We start from the raw sequence: 22,087 nt of genomic DNA, 5'->3' as shown, positions 1-22,087 counted from the left end.
TCCCCTAACCAGTCAGGGCGACATCCCAAACACTGTAGGGACAGATCCTGTGCATGCTGTAAACATGATGAATCAAACGCAGGTAGAGAAACCTTTGCTAATGAATCAAATGTCTCAAATGCTTTGTGTAAAAAGAGGGTTCTCTGTAGACAAAACTTTAATTCCAACTGCGTCACTGCAGTACCTTCTTCCGTCCGGCAGATGGCGGCTAAACGCCTCTGGGGCTCGGAAGAAGCACAAAATGGCCGCCTCTCTCAGTCACTCAAAAATGGCGGAGGAGAGGCGGAAGTTTACGTCTCAGAAAACCCCAGTGTTACACCAGCGAAGCTCCCCAGGGGGAACAATAGTTTCGCTCCGGGTAGAAACACCACACGAAAGGTCCGTCCCCCTCGACCTCACCAGCATGGCGGACGAGGTGCGACGGAACTCACATCAGCGAGCCCCAGTGTTACTCCATCAGCACTCCCCGAGGGGAGTTGCGATTCGGGTAGGTACACCGCGACATGGTTCCGATGTTACGTCACGCAGAGCGACAGCGTCTCACGTTCCCATGGGAACGGATGCTCGCTCTGTGACGAGACCGACATTAGCCCAGCCCAGCTAGCGCTAACGAGCAATGCTACAGGGCGGATGTCGATGGTGTGTGGGATTCCCCGCCTACGTCACAGGCTTCCCCCACTGTCGAACGGTCAGAACCCGACGGGGCAGATGACGTCAGCAGTCCCCACCTTCCCCTTGAATCCTCTCGCTCAATGTTTTTCCAAATGGAAAGCTTGCGAACCGAATCCTTGGGTGCTACGTACCGTGCTAAAAGGATACAGGTTTCAATTCTCGAGCATACCTCCACTAACAACCAAAGTAGTGTTCTCCCGAGCGTCAGGCCAAGCGGCCATAACGCTGAGGGAAGAGGTTTTGGCTCTCCTGAGCAAGGGTGCAATCAGGGAATTATCTCCGGATCAGAACCGACTGGGTTTTTATTCTGAGTACTTCCCGGAGAAAAAGATAGGGGGGGCGTAAGACCTATTCTGAACCTCAAGGGTTTGAACAGATTTCTGAAGGTCTTCAACTGTCGAATGCTCACAACGGCGACGTTGTTGCAAACGATACATCAAGGAGATTGGTGGACGAGTATAGACCTCAAGGATGCCTACTTTCACGTCCCAATCTACCCGCCGCACCGCAAGTTCCTGCGCTTTGGCTACGAAGGCAAAGTGTACGAGTACACGGTGCTCCCGTTTGGCATGTCACTGAGCCCCCGGGTGTTCGTGAAATGCACAGAGGGGGCGATAGCTCCGCTGCGACAGCAGGGTCTGCGTCTGGCGACGTATATAGACGATTGGCTGCTGGCAGCGGAGTCGAGGGAAAAGGTAGCGCGGCACACAGAGGTGGCCATTGCGCACCTGCAGTCCCTGGGGTTCACAATCAACGCTCAGAAGAGCGTTTTGATTCTATCCCAACAAGCCACCTTCGTGGGGATATCCTTGGATTCCACCACGATGGTGGCGCGCCTGTCCCAGGACAGGATAGCGAGCTTCTTGGCATGTGTGCGCTCCATGCGCCTGGGGCGCAAGGTCACGTACAGAACATGCATGCAAGCCGCAGGTCTCATGGCCTCGGCCATACATCTGATCCAGCTGGGCAGATTCTACATGAGACCTTTCCAGAGATGGATGCGGTCTCTGAGGATACCGCACTCCATGGGCTCTCGGAAGGTGGTAGTGTCACCACGCTGTGTAATGTCACTCCAACCGTGGACACGGGCGACCTTCTTGTCCGAAGGGGTCAAGATAGGCGCGGTAGTGTCCTGGAAGGTGATCACCACGGACGCCAGCCTCTCAGGTTGGGGGGCTGTCCACGAAGGCTACTCAGCCCGGGGGTTGTGGGACTCCTCCCAGAGGAGAGCCCACATCAACTACCTGGAGCTGCTGGGGGTCTTCCTCGCTCTCAAACATTTCGAGAGCCACATCATGGGGTGTTATGTCCTGGTCAGAACGGACAATACCACAACGATGTGTTATGTCAACAAACAAGGAGGCTTGGGTTCCCTTGTGTTGGACAGGCTAGCACGTGAGCTGATGCTCTGGAGCGTGCAACGCTTGGCACAGCTGCGCGCCACCCACGTGCCGGGCCACCTGAACAGCGGGCGGTCCTGCTGTCCAGAGGGGGGCTCCGCCCCTGGGTCTGATCCGTCCGACAGTGGAGAGGATCAGGACCCAAGGTGGAATGGTTTCTGCTGGTAGCGCCAGCATGGGGAACGTGGAGGACGGAGATCTCTCCCCTCCTCTACGACGAGCCGTGGCCTCTCCCCCTGTTCAGAGACCTTCTGAGACAAGGCGGGAACAAGGTTTTCCACGAGAAGAAGACTCTGGACCTGTGGGTTTACCCCGTGAGAGGTCGAGTCTAAACTCGCAAGGCCTGCACCCTGCAGTGGTAGCCACTATACAGGGGGCTAGGGCAGATTCTACCAGACGTCAGTACGACGTTAGGTGGAATATGTTTGAGACCTGGTGCCTGGAGCAATCACCTCCGGTGGTGGCTTTTCAGGCCCCTGTGAGAAGCATTCTGGTCTACCTGCAGGACAGGTTGGACCATGATTTGGCCTTCTCCACCATCAAGGTGTACCTGGCAGCCATCTCCGCTTGCCACGATGGGTTCGATGGCCAGTCGGTGGGCATGCACTCGCTGGTGCGACGGTTTATGACCGGCGCCAAGCGTGCTAGGCCAGTGAACAGACCTTTGTTCCCTAAGTGGGACCTGACTGTGGTGCTGGACGCACTGTGTCGGCCCCCCTTTGAGCCTCTTGAAACATTAGATCTGAGGATCGTGAGTTTCAAAACGGTGCTCCTGGTGGCCCTTTGTACGACGAAACGCGTCGGTGACATGCAAGCGCTCTCTGTGAGCGAGGACTGCATGTGGTTTTCAGACGACGGCAAGAGGGTTTTGTTGAAACCCAACTTGGCTTTTGTGTCTAAGACCGGCGCGGTTGCCAGGGCCCCAGTGGAACTGGGGGCTTTCCATCCTCCGTGGTTCACTTCGGCAGAGGATAGACGGTTGCACTGTCTCTGTCCAGTAAGAGCCTTGAGGCTCTACTGTCAGAGGACGGCGGTCGGCCGTGAGTCGTCTCAGCTTTTCGTCTCCTTTGGCCGGGGTCAGAGGAAGGCGGTGGCTAGACCGACTCTGTCCAGATGGATCGTGGAGGCGATTCGGTTGGCATATGTGAGTAGTGGTGCCGCTGTCCCGCTGGGACTGAGGTCCCACTCTACTCGGGGTGTAGCTGTATCTTGGGCCCTCTACAAAGGGGTGTCGATGCAGGAGATATGCTCTGCGGCTAACTGGTCGTCTCCCTTGACCTTTGCATCTTTCTACAGCCTGGACGTGGCGGCATCTGAGATGGCACGCACGATCTTGGGTGTAGTGGCTGACTAAAGTTAGGCAAGAAGGCATGTGGTTTCTTCCTACTTGTAAGCAGCAGCCGGTTCAGGTCAGGGAATGCGAGGCATGCCTGGGGGCATGTTCTCTCTCCCTGTCTGGCTGGCCTTCTCGGCCTTCGAAGTGAGGTAAACGCAGACATGCCTGGGGGCATGTGGTTTCCTCCTACGTGTAGGCAGCAGCCGGTTCAGGTCAGGGAATGCGAGGCATGCCTGGGGGCATGTTCTCTCTCCCTGCCTGGCTGGCCTTTTCAGCCTCCAAAGTTAGGTAAACACAGACATGCCTGGTGGCATGTGGTTTCCTCCTACTTGTAGGCAGCAGCCGGTTCAGGGTAGGGAATGCGAGTCATGCCTGGGGGCATGCTTCTCTCTCCCTGCCTGGCTGGCCTTCCAAGCCCTTTCTAGACCAGCTAGGCATGGTCTGGGAGGAGGAGGCCTTGGTTTCTCTGTCATGGGCCGGTCAGACCAGGGTCTGTCCGGGCTGGTGACTAGGGACAGGACTTATGTCTGTCAAGGTCTTGCCATAAATCCTTTTGCATCCTGACCCGAAGGGTCTGGGTTGCCTGGGGGCCATGGTCTTGCCAAGGGCAGGACCTGCGGCCTTGGGCAAGCATTTGGGTAGGGTTGGTTAAACATGGGCTCCCCCGGGGGACGTTTATGTGTCCCATAGTAAGTATCTTACTGCAGCTTACGACATAATAACCCAGGGTTACGTATGTAACCCCAGTTTTTATTAGTAACGTAAGTAAGGTACTTACGTTTTTAACCCCCTCTGTGCGCAGTGTGGCGTGCAGAGTGGAAGGTTTCAGAGGGCGTCCATGTGACGCAGTGGTATTTATACCACAACCGGTCGCCGGTGTTTTGCGTCACACGACCCTATCCAATAGGAATTGGAGTTCGGGAGTCCTGTAATTGCTCTGTGCAATCACCAGGGGGCGATGATATCCCATAGTAAGTACCTCACTTACGTTACTAATAAAATCGGGGTTACATACGTAACCCTGGGTTTTCAAATAATTGCAGAGTAAAAGTACAATATTTGCCTCTGAGTTGTAGTGGAATAGAAGTAAAAGTATTGGAAATTGGAAATACTCGAGTAAAGTACAAATACCTCAACATTTTACTTAAGTACATACTTAAGTAAATGTACTTGGTTACTTTCCACCACTGTGTATGTACAGTATCTGTGTGTTCAGCATAATCAGCATCAGCAATGCCCCTTTATCTACCTCCTGCAGCAAACTGATTGGCAGATTCAAAGGCTGACGTCCCATGTGGAGGAGGAGCTGTACGAACCCATCCACAGGATCGTTCCTTTTGAAGCTCCTCAACAAACAGCTGTACTCACTGAAGAAGCCAATGTGAACGCACCTGGAGAGATCAGACTCACATTTTTAGTTTTTTCCACTGCAGGATAGAAGACATTCTTGAGTCTCTGATGATTGCAACATTGCTGCATGCAAACCTTTTCTGCCCAAGGCACACCAATGGACACGTCAAAATATCAAGGCACACCTCAATTCATCCATTAAAATTGCAGTGGGTAGACGGTGGGTGGGCGTCGCTAACGTAACATGCCCATGAGAAGACAGATCAGTCATTTCATGTTTTATTAATATGAATAATTAATAATTAATATTACATTATGAATTAATATTGAATTAATATTAATTCATATTATTGTTGTGGGGAGGTTAGGTGAGGGTTGGTACGTTTTCAATTAAATCAGTGGTTCTCAAACATTCTGATGTCAAGGACCCGAAATGATTTTTTCCCCCATACTTTTTCAAGCTTTGTGAGCTTGTAGATCGGCTATTTTCGAATGGCCAACGTATGAAATAGGTTTAAAGCGGTTAAAATTATTGTTCTATATTGATGCTATAATTACTCAATTTAGGGGACCCCTTGGAACCCCCTCCGGGGTACACCCCTCCATTCCTAAACCCCCCCCCCCCACTCCTACACCCCCCCATTCCGAATTTTTTTTTCGGAATGGGGGGGTGTAGGAGTGGGGGGGTTTTGAAAACTTGGAATAAACCCTGCCATTCCGAAAAATAGATATAAATCCTATCTAACATTTTTTTTTTTTTGCGGGGGGGGGGGGGGGGGGCATATGGGGCACCCCCCCGCAAAAAATAAATAAATAAATAAATAAAAAAAATAAAAGAAAAAAATCTAAAGTTTTTTTTATTATTATTTTTTTATTAAAAAATAATTTGTGGACTGAAGTTGGTTTGCTTCCACAATCCATAATGATGCAGAGATATAAATCTTATCTATCTAACTTTTTTTTTTGCGGGGGGGTGCATATGGGGCACCCCCCCGCAAAAAAAAAAAAAAAACTTCCACAATCCATAATGATGCATTTTCGAACAAAATTAATTAGGCTATCTGCACTTCCACCATGGACAGCTAAAACAACTCACTCACATGATTCACTTGAGCTGAGCCCTGATTAAATCAGATCTACATCCTCTTCTTGCATGAAATTCTTGGACGTCGGCCAGCCAGAGGCGGGCCCCGGACTGGGATGCAAGTCAAAAAATATTTAAAAAAAATTATAATAATAATGTAATAATGTAGGCCTATTCAAAAAAAAAAATCACCCTTTTCAATTGAAACGTTTGAAACATAGGAAAGGCCGCCACTCTATCTATCAGTCATGAATTAATTTTCTCCCCCATACCGACCCGCCGACGTAGTCGATCCTTCATGGCACCAACGTCAATTTCCGATCCATCGACCATATCTGCAGTCTTCTGGTGCGGCTGTTCTAAATCTATCTAGATATCTATCAATCTATCTATCAAACTATCTATCTCCAGCAATGTACCGCTCAGCAACATGTTGTTCAACAAATAGCAGATCTACAAGCTCACAACAACTGTTATTGTGAGCTTGTAGATCTGCTATTTTCAAATAATGTATGCGTATGTATAAAATATGTCTGAATTGGTTAGTGATTCATATATATCTGCGATGTGTAGGATTATTATAATTATTATTATCATATTACAATTAAAGTAAGCGCATCGGGAGTGTGATTGAGTGCGCTTCCACGGCCTGGGTCTGTCTGTCTGTCTGTCTGTCTGTCTGTCTATCTATGTATGTATCTTGTAGATCGATCTGTCTACAAGCTCGGTTATTGTGAGCTTGTAGATCTACTATTTTCAAATAGCGTATGCATAAAATAGGTCTGAAGTGGTTAGTGTATGGTTCATAATATAATAATTTAGATCAGACAGACAGACACACAGACAGACAGACAGACTGGTTCAGTCCATTAATGTTGTATTCAGAATAATAAAACTAATATTATTATTATTACCCTTATTATTATTACACTTATTATTATTATTATTATTATTATTATTATTACCCATATTATTATTATTACTACAACTACTATTACGCTATTGTTATTATCATTATTATGCTATTATTATTATTACTACTACTACTACTACTATTATTATTATTATTATTATTATTATTATTATTATTACATGAATGTTGATGTTCTGTCACAGCTCACTTTTGCGCACACTTTGATTGACGGGTCAGTAATCACGTAGGCCTACTCAGAGACGCTCACATGCTCAGGTTTCTCAGATGTTTTCTCGCTAATTAACCCACTTGTCACATCTCACATGAATAGTATACGCATCAGTGGTGGAAAAATTACTCAAATGTTTTACTAAAGTAAAAGTACCAATACTGCAATGTAGAAATAGGCCTACTCTGTAACATGTAAAAGTCAAGAATTCAAATTTGAGTAAAAGTATCCTACAAAGCCCAAGTATTGGTATCAAAATGTTCTTAAAATACCAAAAGTAAAAGTACTCGTTATGCACAAGGTCCCATTTCACAAGTTTTCAAATGTATAAAAATCCTTTGAATAGCAGATCTACAAGCTCACACAATACAATTATTTATTTGATTTATTTGACGCAGAGAGAGAGAGAGAGAGAGAGAGAGAGAGAGAGAGAGAGAGAGATTGAGAGAGCACGAGATTTGTGAAGCTGTTGCATTTGACCAATGAAATGAATGAACCTCTGGATACCTCCGTTTGAAGATCGCGCAAGAATGAACAGCTAAACTGTTGATAAATTGATAGATAGATAGATTGTAGGCTGTGTGGAAATAACTGCAGTGTGTATTTATGTAGTAACGGTAACAGCCAGAATAGGGGGACACCAAAACATTCTGGGCACTAGGGCTAACTGGGTACCTTGGACGAGTGGGCATTAGGGACATGTGGACACTTGGAAGAGTGGGCACTTAGGGTGGATAAGAGTGGGCGGTAGGGAAATCCAATTAATACATCAGCAGAGATGAGAATTACGTATCTTCCCGTCCGACAGACAGACAGACAGACAGACAGACAGACAGACAGACAGACAGATAGACAGACAGACCCAGGCCGTGCATGGAAGCGCACTCAATCCCACTAACCGATGCGCTTACTTTAGTTGTAATATAATAATTATAATAATCCTACACTTCGCAGATATAAATTATTATATTATTAATCACTAACCATTTCAGACATATTTTATACATACGCTATTTGAAAATAGCAGATCTACAAGCTCACAATAACAGTTGTTGTGAGCTTGTAGATCTGCTATTTGTTGAACAACATGTTGCTGAGCGGTACATTGCTGGAGATAGATAGTTTGATAGATAGATAGATAGATAGATAGATAGATAGATAGATAGATAGATAGATAGATAGATAGATAGATAGATAGATAGATAGATTAATAGACAGACAGACACGCCTTTTTTTTCGGTTAATTTTTTTTCATTTTTCTTTTCTGAAACCGCTCCATTAGCGGCGCTAAGGTGGAGCTTGGAGCTTTGGGGTCCATAGCTAAACCCCCCAAAAATGTCAGCCTACAGTGGGCTGTATATATGTACAGTACACGTTGTGGAAGTGCAGATAGCCTAATTAATTTAGTTCGAAAATGCATCATTATGGATTGTGGAAGCAAACCAACTTCAGTCCACAAATTATTTTTTAATAAAACATTTTATTTTTATTTTTTAGAACTTTTTTTTTTTAAACTTTTTTTTGAATTTTTTTTTTTTTTTCAGTCCACAAATTTTTTTTTAATAAAAAAATAATAATAAAAAAAAACATAAAACAATTTTTTGTTTTAACTCAATTTTGGGGCTCTGGCTCATGGACTAAATGCCTAATTTGCATATTTAAATATACAATTTCAGAAAACTTGTAATACGATAAATCATTATCTTCATGTAAGTAATCTACTGGGGAAGTTTCATTATGATAACTATTTTTTAAATGTTGTAATTTTTTCACCTGTCATGTACGTATGGGGAAAATAACAAAATGTGATAAATATGAAAAAGCTGCTCCTGTGGAAAGGTTATCATATATTTATTTACTTATATTGACCCTATAAACAATTTAATATAGGTATGGTTTTGCCCACTCTTTCGATAATGAAATCTTGTCTGGCTCATGGACTATCACTTTAGATTAGAACACACAGGACACTCTGACACACGCTTGACAGCGTACACCACCAGACTGATTTATTTCCATATGCCATTCAGCCACAACTCACACACACCGGTGCGCGCATGCACATAGCAGACTATGCATATAATATTCACTTTATGTGACATTTGGTTCCCTAAGTAAAGGGGGTCCCCAGCAAATAGTTAATAGAGCATCAAAATCAGTTTAAACCCCTTTAAACCTATTTTACACTATATTCTAAAGTAACTGATCTACAAGCTCATAGCTTGTATTTTCTAAACATTTTGAAAAATCTTGGATAATCTTGGGGGGTCCCTGGCAAAAAAATATTTTGAGAAGGGGGTCCGTGTCTATGATGCACATCAATTTGGGGGTCCTTTACTTGCTGTGCCTGTCCTCCTTTCTGATGTTCTGCTGACAGCACTGGACAAAGACTGACACAGTTTAAATTCACTAACAGGTGAAGGCGATGGGTAATCAACACATGTGCAATTAATACAGGGATTACAAGCAAAAGGACAAGGTGAGAAGACATCTGGTGGACAAGTATGGAAGTACAGGAGGAGACTGGAGGAACAGGCCGTGCACAGCTCGGACAACACAACTCCTGCTCCACAGCATCACTCACTTCCTAAGAGGAAAAGAACAAAACTACTGTTAATTACCATATCTGTGCAAAACAAAACAAGTATTGACATTGAGCATATTGGTGATGATGAGGATCTATTGAGAAAGATAAAAAGCATTCTGGAAAGCCCATCTACCTTGCTATTCATCAGCCAAGCTAAACTGGTAGTATTTTTATCGACTCATTTGGGGTCAATAACACCATGGAAATCAGGGACTCACCAACAATCAGGTGTTTGACCTGGGCATACTGTAGTTTAGCTGGACATAGCAGTGCATGCTTCTGAACAACAACGTAGGTTTGCCTGAGCAAGTCGCTAAATGAGGGTTTGAAAAATGCACTGAGGTGCATTTACCACAAGGGTGGGAATCAGTTATAACATATTCTTAAATTGTGTAGTACTTCAATATTAACTAGAAAATGTGCTCCTCGGAGCACAAGTCTCCGCCAGCAGACCCGTGCTATTTTAATCAAATGAAATCACTTACCCTATCTTTAACCATAGTTCTCTAGGAATGTTCTAATTCTTACTTAAAATAGTAAAACATGTATCTACTGTATCTAATGAGATACAGTAGGGTAAAAGATATATCTTTTAGTGTTCTTTCTCTCTGTTTCTTAGCTTTGGCCTTCTGCGCCTTTGCTTCTTCATCAGGTTTCAGATGATGATTTGCTGCTTCTTCAGTTTGCGTAATGGGAGTTAGTTGCATTGTGTGATCTCAGCCTCTCCTGTCTAAGCTATTTATATATTTATATTACATATTGTGATGTCACGTGAAACTGACCAATGTTAGGTGTTCTCAGAGGGACACACACACGCACGGACGGGTGATTTGTACTGGAAGGTACTGTTCCAATCAAGACTGATTGATCCTGTCTTACCTCACTTCAAAAACATAAATGGCTTTTTGAAGTGACACACCTATTTATAGGATTTTATTTCGTCATGCGTCCCTCTAGCCAATCAAAAGCATTGGTGTCAACATATTGTCACGTGGAGCTTGACCAATGTTAGCTTGGCTAGGGGGGGTGGGGGGGGGGGGCACACAGCGGGACGAAGCGAAAACATACTCTCCGCCTCCGGCGGAGACAATAATAACAGGGTGGGAGACTCTTGGCACTTCTGAGAAGTGCCAAGAGTCTTCTCATCATCCCGATGAGAAGTGCGTAGTAATTTGTTGTAGGATATGTGCATGGCCCTGTTTTGAATATGAAATCCAGGGGCCTATTTCACGAAAGCAGAATTAGGGGTTAAGCCTGGATTTAACACCTATCCTGGCTTAATTTAGCCAGGATTAGCCATGAATTGGTTTCATGAAAGCTGAATTATCTTGCCAGATTAGTTTAGCCAGTTCACCCTGGATAAATGTATCCATGACTCGGTTTCACAAAAGAAAATTGAAGCAATCCTACCTTAGTTACCATGGAGATTTAGCTGTGAAGTTAGCCTGGTCCAGACCAGGCTAACTGCCGGGTTTAACTAATCCTATTGCCTTTACGGTTCATTAAGCTTATTTAAATCTTATGCGAAAATCGAAGATCTATAGTACAAGCCCGAAAAAGAATTGTCTTATGGCGGCCGGGGGTCCCCGTCAACACGGGGACCCCCGTGGACCCCCAGCCTCCCGTTTATCCCCGGCCCCCCATGGACCCCCGTTGACCCCCGCCCCCCTGTGTACCCCCGGTTTAGCTGGACATAGCAGTGCATGCTTCTGAACAACAACGTAGGATCCCCCGTGGACCCTTGGCCCCGCGTGGAACCCCCGACCCCCGTGGACCCCCGGCGCCCCGTTTACGCCCGCACCCCCGTGGACCCCCTGCCCCCCGTGTACCCCCGGCCCCCCGTGTACCCCCGTGGAGTTCCAAAGTTTGCAGGATTGGTTCGTTTTGAAGAAAATGCCTCAAATCATGAACGCAGCTTGCGATTTCCGTGAAATTTTACACGCGCATTCCCAGTAGGCTGAGGAAGAAATGACACCATTTTCACATTGGCCTGTTATAGCGCCACCAGCAGGTCTAATTTAGGAAAACACATTTTTGGCACAAAATGCCTCAAATCATGAATGCAGTGTCCGATTGTCGTGAAAGGCCTAAGAAGAAATGGCACCCTTTTCACTTTGGCCTATTATAGCGCCACCAGGAGGCCACAATAATATACCTGACCTGGCGTAGACCTGTGCTCCGAGGAGCACTTTTTCTAGTTGAATTATATATTTATGGACTTGTACATAAATGAATTGTATATTTTTGGACGACTTGTGCATTTAATTTGTCGGCAATATTTTGCCACACTTTCTCCCTGGATCTGTATTTATTGCGGCCGTGTTTCCTTTCTTGCTTATTATACATTTTACTTCCTTGTATGATTCCATGAGCTGCTGCAGTGCTGCTGTTCAGCCACAGAGAAGAACGCCGCCCTGGTTTTGGGCTCCATGATTGGTCAAGTTCAAGGATTCGACTTTCATGGTCTTTTACAGGAATACGTGAAGCCTGGCTTTACCATCCTGGCTCGACACAGCCTGGTTTGACAAAGTCTAGCTCGACAAAGTAGCTCCTTTTCAGCCTGGCTTGCCGTTCATGGAACGGAATAAACCAGGCTGTACGGACCAGACTTTATCAAACCTGGATTTGACTTACATCCAGGCTTATTGTCTCCGCCGTAGGTGGAGAGTATGTTTTCGCTTCGTCCCGCCGTGTGTGAGCAAACATTGTTGGCCAAGCTAACATTGGTCAAGCTCCACGTGTCAATATGTTGACACCAATGCCTTTGATTGGCTAGAGGGACGCATGACGAAATAAAATCCTATAAATAGGTGTGTCACTTCAAAAAAACGTTTACGTTTTTTGAAGTGAGGTAAGACAGGATTAATCAGTCTTGATTGGAACAGTACCTTCCAGTCCAAATCACCCGTCCGTGCGTGTGTGTGTCCCTCTGAGAACACCTAACATTGGTCAAGCAAAGGCGCAGAAGGCCAAAGCTAAGAAAGCATACTCATCTACAACAGTAACACAGAAGAGGACTATAGAGTTGAATTGATCCCACAACAACAAGGCCGAAGTCTTAATACTGTAACAATTGGCCACCTTGATCAAATACATTATGTAGCACTAGAGAAAACTGACATAGATCAAACACGCCAATCAACTGCTGAAACTGTTCAAGACAACAATGAAGATGAAGAAGACAGACAAGTATTTGAACAAACCAGTCAATTACGACCACTCCCATATGACACATTGCTTCAAGAAGAACATTCTTTAGATGCAAACACTACATATTCAGTCGCCCCTGCAGAACACCAAAAACCACGCACATTCTACCAACAGTACCTTGCAGTACAAATCACCCGTCCGTGCGTGTGTGTGTTCCTCTGAGAACACCTAACATTGGTCAGTTTTACGTGACATCACAATATGTAATATAAATATATAAATAGGAGGCTGAGATCAAACAATGTAACTAACTCCCATTATGCAAACTAAAGAAGCAGCAAATGAGCATCTGAAACCTGATGAAGACGCAAAGGCGCAGAAGGCCAAAGCTAAGAAACAGAGAGAAGGAATGAAATTAAGAGTATGTTTTTGCTTCGTCCCGCCGTGTGTTAGCATGGCCCCTAGCCAAGCTAACATTGGTCAAGCTCCACGTGACACGTGTCAATATGTTGACACCAATGCCTTTGATTGGCTAGAGGGACGCATGACGAAATAAAATCCTATAAATAGGTGTGTCACTTCAAAAGGCCATTTATGTCACCAAAAACCACGCGCATTCTACCAAGACGACCCGTTCTACCAATACGACCCGTGCTATTAAAATAGCACGGGTCTGCTGGCGGAGACTTCTGCTCCGAGGAGCACATTTTCTAGTTTAATTCTCCTTTCATGTAATAGGCCCCAGGTCACTGTCTGTAAGGTGCATAATAAGCAACAGCAGCAGGTGAACTCCACAAACACAACTCAGCTTCCAGATAAGGGCAGCATATGACACCCTTTCCTGTCCCAGAAACCTCGCCCAGTGGTTTGGAATCAAGCCATCCCCCAGCCTCAGATAACGTAACACTCAGCTGAGCTCAAGCAGCTTAACCATTTGACTGCCAATCACGTAGATCTACGCAAACCGATTTAAAGCCGCCACGTGCCAATCGCGTAGATCTACGTGAAGTTTTTTTTTTTAATATTTTTTTTTTCCAATTTCACCCAAAGACCAAGGAGATATGATTAGTTGAAGATCTTGACTCCTATCCACTTCCTTGTTAACTTAAAATTTAAAAAGTCTATATTTCGGCTCCTGAGTACTTTTTTTTTTCCAATGAAAAACTCTGGCACTGGCTAAAAAAATATGAAAATACCTCTGGCAGTTAATGGGTTAAAGGGATAGAGATTCTTTTTTGGTTTTATCGCATTCCTAAGCCAATAATGTGATGACAAGTGGAGTCTCTGGATTGAAAATAAGAACTTTTTTGGGTGAACCGTCCGTTTAAGTATTCCGAATTGGCTGCAGAGTGCAAAGACCTGGTCTGGCTGCAACCACCCTTTGGAAGTTGGGTGCAGGGACTTTGTGGGCAGATCGTCAATCCAGCTTCTCTGTGCAGCTGGAATGACGGAGGCTAACCTTAAAGGAGAATTACGGACTAGCCTTTTCCTCACATTTATATGATGTTATTATATCATAGGACGAGTGGTACAGTAGAACATTTTCATAACTCCATCCCTAGTCCACCGCAGCTAAAAATATGAGCGGACGGTCCATGCGCTAAATCGCATATTTTTAATCGCTCCATTTATTTTTTAGGTGATATGATGACAGAAACCTCGCCACAGTTTTTTTGTCTCAAATGGGCCGCTGTAGTGTTTACAAGCGGACTTGGATGAAATCACGGGTGAAATCTCGTCTTGCGAGACTTCCGGAAGGGCACATCTAACACAAACACTGTGGAGAGTTTTCTGTCAATATGAACGTCAGATATCACCAAAAAATCTAAAACTTGTCACCAAGTGCATGATCTTGATGATTTTGGCCGAATTCCCTCCCAGCTAGCCCCAATAAAAGCACTTTGGCTGTTCTGCCTTGCTGTGCTGTTATACAGTATGTCATGCTGTACATGTTATCTCGTTTTGATACATGCTGGATGCTACCATTCTTAATATGCTGCTCAGTTTGAATTCACTGCACTTTAGGATTGTGTGCTTATTGTTTTATTTATTGATAGTTATTTTATTGTACACTTCTGGTCCTGAGTACGATTTTTGTTTCATGTGCAATCATGTAAATGACAAATAAAATGAATCTCGAGCCTTGATTTACAAAGATCATCATTGAGAATAAGCACATACCTGTTTCCTGTTGGTCCTGGAGAGAGGGAGAAAAAAAGAAAGAAAAAAAGACAAACACATTTGAATAGATAGATAATCATTACCATCATCATTACCAGCTCCTTTACCACTTGTAAGATGGTATTGTTTTAAAGTGAGTGCTGACTGTGTGTATTCCTTACCAGCTCTTTTACCACTTCATGGACGGCATCTTCAATCCCAGACTTGTGCTTCTCAAAGAGGGCTTCTGTCACAGCAGTGCATTCTGGGAACAGTAGATTCAGTTTATCAGACAGACTGCAGTTGATTCCTAGAACCATGACTATAACGCTGTTCTATTCCACCACTCTTCTATTCTCCTCTCTGTTCTGCCATCTTAGAACAGAGAGGATGTAATCTGGCACAACATCTGGCTTGTGGCATGTCGTTTAAAACGTTCCCCTCCCGCAAACATTGAAAGCCAATCATAGTCAATCGGAATGAAATGTGAAAGATACATCTTGATCACTTGACTACAGGTGGAAACGGGCGTAGCCTATTTGGGGAGTTGTGTAATGACCCAAGGAATGATTGATTGATTGAATACTTTATTAGATAGAAATGCAAACAGCACGAGTACAGTCATACACTTGGTCTGAAAGGATTTACTAAAAAAAGTCCTAGTGGACTTGTTTCCATTGAGGTCCTATGTATTCCAAGGGAAAACAATATTATTATGACCTATTAGTTAAGTATTAATTACACTAAGTATGTCCTAAGGTAGCTCTCCACCAAACAGACTACTACAGATTACTGTATAGACTAGCAGTCGAATGAAGTCGGGAGATCAGACGGTTGGAAAGTGTGAAACAAAGTTTCTGAATGCACCTGAGACACGACACCGACAGACTGCATGGTGCTTAGGGCATGGGCACAAGGTCATCTGTATTTAAACAATTTTGGTGTATCATATCTTTCATATTTAATGTTAATTGAAACAATACACACTGTATGCCTGCAGCAATAAATAGCTAGAATGATTAGAAAAAATGGAAGCCTGTCATTTCTGTTCCGAGTAGCCTACTGTAGGATAGGCTATTCACCACACAAGCCTTGCGCACAAAGTAATTCAACGTTTCATCATCATCATCATCATCATCATCATCATCATCAGCCAACCAGAGAGCTCTACCTCCTCTCCACCAGCCCGCTGCTATCCGACGGTCGAAAGACTTTCAAAGCTTCCCTACAACTTCCGACCCGGTGCGACAGTGTACCCATATGTATACAATCGTGCTGTTTGTTGTGCATGGTGTGGGAGGAAGTCAAACAGCTCATATTTGAGATGCAGCGTCTAATATACAACATGTGTGTCAATGGACTGGTTTCAGTGTCCAATCATAATACACATCATTGGTGTAACTTAGCCATGCCACCTTTCCTGATTGGTCAATGCCTGAACAAACATCTATCAGGAGACCAAGGGGAGGTAATTTTCCCATCTCCTTTGTACATATAATGTTTTGTGTTTGTTGATGACATTTATTATTGTGTACATTTGTTTTGCTATTTGATTAATCAAATACATAGGAATGGAAACAAGTCCTCAGGACTTTTTTGCTATCCTTTTAGCTTTAATGTCTTACTGTACCACATGCTGTTTACATTTCGGACTAATAAAGAATCAATCAATCAACCAATCAAATCAGTCAAATATCAATCAATCAATCAATCAATCAATCAATCAATCTACCATTCAATCAATCAATGGACTCAGTATACAGTCCTTGTCCCTCAGTAATGTTACCCCTGTTAGCAACCACAGACTAAGAACAAACTACCTGTTTTACCGAATCAACATCCTAGCAACTGCTTGTTTGATGATTGCAACTGCCTAAAAACACCCAATAGACCGCCGAAGTCTGACGTCATGTACACATCCTTTGTTTGTCTACCTGGTTCGCAGTTTTCCACCCCCGTTCTGAATCCCATAGACGTATTTAATATCGCGTCAAATAAGAACTGTGTTCCAAAAATAAACAAATGACCCCGGCGTGTTGTTGACTCTTATGGATATGAAGCATCAACTGACGGTGAGAAAACGCTAATGTTACTTCCGCCGAATTAGTTACATTTTCGCCAGAAACAGACTGTATCAAATATAAGTGACTGACTATCATAAACGATACAGAACCCCCTCCCTGACAATAACGCCGACACGCAGTGTTTATTTTTGGACCACAATTCTTATATGAGACGATTCTAAGATGACCCAATGTTATTCTCCATAGAGAAATTACTTCCGCAAACCTGGGGATGAACGAGTCACGTCAGGACTTCGGTGCTCTATTTAAACTACTTTTAGTGTTAACAGTAGTTGAACTCAGCTCTCTGCTTTGCACACAAGTTTTTAAGCGCTGCTGTCCCAACTTTTCTACTCCATTATATTCTCGTATATTCTATTGTGTTCAGTGGCCTTTCATTGTTCTCCCGTTGGTGATCAGTTCACCAGTGTCGCCAAGCATTCTCTGCGGGTTGGAGGTCTAAAACTATACAACTTTCCATCCAAGTGATGGTTGTTGCATGGCAGCCTTCTCACCTGGAAAAAGAGGTCTTTCATCCGGTTCTTGGTGCCAGCACTCCTCCATGAGATGTACCAGTCTCCTCCAGCCGAGTGGCTTTGGGTCAACCTCTTCCAGGGACGGCCTGTCCCCCTTAAGGATCCGATACTCTATGAGGCGGTGGGGGTTATCTGAGAGAACAGAATGTAGGATAGATGATGGAGGGGATGGATGAATTGAAGAGAATCCTTAGTAATTTATAGGAGATTAGGTACTTGTGATTTTGTCAAACAATGTGTTTCTAATCATTGCTATCGTTGAATTAACATTAAGCCAAAGAGTGCCATATGTGAGTCAGAGGCAATGTGTGATTTAAGCAGTGAGAGATTGCTGGAGAGACAAAGGACAAAGAAAGACAAAATAAGAGAGAGAAAATCACTTACTAAAATATGGTTCTTTCCCATTCACAATGGAACTAAGAAGTATCCCATAGCTAAAATAAAAAGAGAGACATTAGCAACATCAGCATTTACCTTAGATAGCATTCATGTTTAATTTGCCAATTGAGAATACAAACAAAAACAACAAACTAGATAAAATGTCCATATTGTTGGGGTATTTGTCACTGTACACATACTGTAGGCCTACGTGTTAGTTTGCACATAAGTAGCTACATGTATCTACTTTCTGGAGAAAAATAAATGGGAAAAAAATCTAATAAAACAGAAAGATCAACTTGACTACATGACAACATGAACTTTCTACTTGAATGGTATGAAGCCTATCCACTACACGTAATGAGCAGTTCATGATTTATGTTGGACATTCACAGGGCTTGCAGCAACAGACATCTGAGTTGATTGAGTTGAGGATATAATTAGATAGACACAGACAATCCCACAGGGAATAATGAATACCTGTAGACATCAAAGGTAGGGGTGGCTTTGTATGACAAGGAGAAGGCCTCTGGAGGCATGTAGCTTGTTGTTCCCGCCCCCTTGAAATGAGCAAGCGTCGACCAGTTGTCAAACTTGGAAAGGCCAAAGTCAGTGATCTGGATGAAAAAGAGAGGAGAATGGAGAGAAAATAAAGGGAACAGAGACCGCCTCTCCTAAATCCAGATCTTCCCTGAATAAATATTACCTTAAATGTATTTATATATTTAAATGATCAAACCAACAAGGTACATATTATATAGTTAATGACTAGTCAATGAAATGTATAATCTACCATAAAATGTTTTGTGTTCACGTGCATTCAATGCAAGAGAATGGGGCTTCCCTGAACGCAGGTCTGCTGCGTCCAGCGCATAGATATGTACAGTATACACTTAGAACTGTACTGGCTGCTGCTGCTCTTTCCAACTGCTGAGCTTCACTTTCTATGCCTAGTATGTCTATGCTGACTGAGTTATGCTTCGACGTACAACGGGATCATCGATGTACAAGACCACAAGTGTCGCGGAGGCGAGTTGTTGTGCGTTTGTAGATCGGCGATTTTCGACACGCAATACCGTTGTGCGTCTAAGTATAAACCAAGCTTATTATTGCATGAAAAGCACCACAACTTGCTGAGTTCTCAACCAATTTACACGCGGTTTGGTTTGTATGATAAAGGATTGTAAAATGCTTACATAGATTGTAAACATAATAATAGCCTAACTCATAAAACAAAACAACTGTTGTTATTGCAGTGAATGGATATCAGTGGTGGACAAAATACTTGAATGTTTTACTTAGGTAAAAGTATCAATACTGCAATGTAGAAATACTCTGTTACAAGTAAAAGTCTGTGATTAAAAATGGACTTGAGTAAAAGTACAAAAGTATTGGTATCAAGCTGTACTTAAAGTACCAAAAGTAAAAGTACTTAGTTACTTGCCACTGATGGATATGAATCATATAATGCAGCAGTATTTTATTATTAGCCAAAAAGGTGTAGTACTTAATCTAAAATTTAGCTCATGCCATTTATTATGTCTGTCTTTCACAAATGAATGACTACTACTAGGCCTATCAAAATAAACTAGTACATGTTATTTTTGGCTTAAGTTTTGGTGTAGCAATACCTGGGGAAAAACCCACCAGCCGCCACTACGCCTTAGTATGCATTAGAGCATAGCACAGGTCCAAAAAATGGGACCCGAAGGATGGGCATAATAACTGTGGTTGTTGTTGAACATACATAGGATAGGCTTGAACTTTTCTGAGTTATTCCATGTTAAATAAACTGAATGCATGAGTTTTTTACTTTTCACTTCAACCAACGGCAGCAGTTATGTGCCTATGCTTCTTAGGACTGTTTTGTGCATCAAAAATAGCAGATCTACAAGCTCACAACGCGTCTGCGTCAGAAGGACTGGGTATAGAGAACAACACAAACCACAAAATGCTAATTTTTCAGGAAATGATAAAAAAAAAGGTGTTGGGAGGTTTTGTTCATCATTGATAAGAACAGCTGAATGGACCTCCAAGCTCACAATGTGGTTGGAGGTCAAAAGGGGGTGGAGCCTGGAGTCAGCAAAACCAGCTAACTCGCTGGTTTAGCAGAACATTTGAGGATCTATTGCAGTTAGCTGGTTTTGTCAGAAGCGCTTTTTAATGCTTTTCATTGGTTCAATATTTGTTTTACCAACACACAGACGTAAAGGGTGTTCAATAGCACTGATTTATGAAAAAAAGCGTCAAAATGGAGTTAACTGGTTCCTGCCGGAGTTTGTTTTTGTTTTTAGATTTTTGTTGTATTGAAAAAAAGTGACAATGATGATGATGCCGGTCTATCCAGGTGCCACATGGTTGACAAAGTTTGGAGGTACAGAAGGTGAGGGAAAATATAAAGAGTGGAATGAACAGATCAAAGGGTTATTAAGTACACAGGATTTAACTGAAGCAAAAAAAGTCACTGTTGTACTAAAAACACTGACAGATGAGGCTAAACGGCAAATCAGTGTAGTAGATGAGGCAGAACGAGACACGGTTGCGAACATCCTTAAATATTTAGACGCCTTATACAGGGAAACAGTTCCTGTTTCAAAGATACGTTCACAGTTTTATTGCTGTGCCCAGCATTCAGGGGAGAGTGTTCAGTCCTTTATTTATTTATTTATTTATATATATATATTTTTTTATCCCGCGATTTTTGTAACCCATTTTATCACCCGGTGCCAATTTCCTAAGTGATCCTGGGTGCTACACCAGCCCTACACCAGCGCTACACCAGTCCCCTTCAGCCTAGGGAGGCCAGGGCCGAGCTCATGCTTCCTTCAATGCATGAGAGCCAACTGACCTTCTTGTCACCTGACAGGGGGGAGTTTCCCCGGTAGGACGTAGCACGTGGAAGGAACACGTTATTCCAACCAGTCCTTTATTTTGAAGCTTAGAGAACTGTGCTGCTGGCTGCGGCGATATGACCCAGACACCGCCCCCTCCGATGCTGTCCTCCGGGACCAGTTGCTTATGGGGCTGTCTGAGGGTTCACTTGGCCTGGCCCTAAGAGTCTACACCAGACGACATCCGGAGGAAGATTTCGCTGCATTACGCTAAGAGGCCCTTTTGTTAGACACAGAACATGGAGGTATGCGAGCTGCCGAAATGACCTCCATGCTGTTAACCCTATACCTGTTCAAAACCCACCACAGGACTCTGCCTGGAGAGAGAATCTAAAGCGAGAAATAATGGAGGACGTCAAGACACAGATGCGAGGACTGACGAAGGAGCTGATGCGTGAGATCCGACGGGCGACCTCGAACTCCGCTTCCACCTGAGCACCGGTGTGTGCCACCCCAGAGAGATGAGTGGGATGAGGGAGGTGGGCCAATGCGTCACCATTGTAGGGAAGCCGGGTCATATAGCAAGGTTTTGCAGAGCCGACCGAGCACCGTTAATCTAGAACGCCCTGTCGCCGAGGTCCTGGGGGTAGGGGCTGAGCATTCGGTTATAGAAGCAAGAGTTATGATGGCTGTGGAAGTGACGCCGGCCGCTAGGGGAGACAGGTGGGCTGGGAATGAATGGCAGGAGTTCAGACCAGGGACCAGGACATTCAGGTGGTGATGAGGTGTGTGGAGAGGAGGAAGCCCCCTACCATGATGGAGAGGAGGAGTTTGTCCCAGGAGGCTCAACAGCTATTACTGTATCGAAAAGAGACTGATCAATATACCGGAGAAAAATATTCACAACTTGTCTGTCCAGGATCCAGGAGAGAGGAGGTATGGAGAGGGATACACGTAGCCGCTGCGCACGCAGGGTTGAATTGGACGTTGGCGCAACTCCGGCGGCACTTCTACTTGCCTGGCATGAGGGCAAGGTACGACGTTTCCAGGAGGGTTGTGTTGCCTGCAGTCTGCCGAGAGACAGAGTAGAGCCTCGGGCCCCCTTGCAGCCTTCACAAACCCGGATGGGAGTGGGGGATTGGGTTCAGGATCATCAGCAGCGTAGGGGGACTGCGTACAGAACCACAGGTCAGAGAATGGGAGAGGTGGAGGCGCAGTGTAAGCGTGTCTATGACCGCTGGGCCGGTACACCACCGTGGTTACCAGGGGAACGAGGATGGGTACGGAACAGGAACAGACAGGGGCATGGAAAGCTGGGACAACCCCTGTCAGGTACGGGGATATGTGAGGTCAGTTGCAGGGACTGCTAACGGAAAAGAGGGGAGGGATTTGACAGGG

At 44.2% G+C, this 22,087-nt stretch overlaps 1 protein-coding gene across 2 annotated transcripts in view; it reads right to left on the bottom strand.

The window, feature by feature from the left end:
- Positions 1-8,967: 8,967 nt before the first annotated feature.
- LOC308093099 (uncharacterized protein) overlaps positions 8,968-22,087 on the bottom strand; it is a 55,766-nt gene continuing 42,646 nt past the window's right edge. The window contains exons 13-18 of one of the 2 annotated variants that reach the window (XM_080439315.1): positions 18,339-18,475; positions 17,865-17,914; positions 17,460-17,612; positions 15,064-15,146; positions 14,903-14,918; positions 8,968-9,571 (exon numbers count right to left, since the gene is read on the bottom strand). In XM_080439315.1, the coding sequence (XP_080295441.1) occupies positions 9,561-9,571; positions 14,903-14,918; positions 15,064-15,146; positions 17,460-17,612; positions 17,865-17,914; positions 18,339-18,475 (450 nt within the window). In that variant the 3' untranslated portion in view covers positions 8,968-9,560. Of the gene's footprint in view, positions 9,572-14,902; positions 14,919-15,047; positions 15,147-17,459; positions 17,613-17,864; positions 17,915-18,338; positions 18,476-22,087 lie in introns of both variants that reach the window. The other variant, XM_080439314.1, reaches the window with a different exon arrangement.

This window comes from Gymnoscopelus braueri, assembly GCF_963280865.1.
Source record: "Gymnoscopelus braueri genome assembly, chromosome: 10".
Classification (NCBI taxonomy): domain Eukaryota; kingdom Metazoa; phylum Chordata; class Actinopteri; order Myctophiformes; family Myctophidae; genus Gymnoscopelus; species Gymnoscopelus braueri.
The sequence above is the reverse complement of the archived record's forward strand: the minus strand, read 5'-3'. Positions and strand labels throughout refer to the sequence as shown.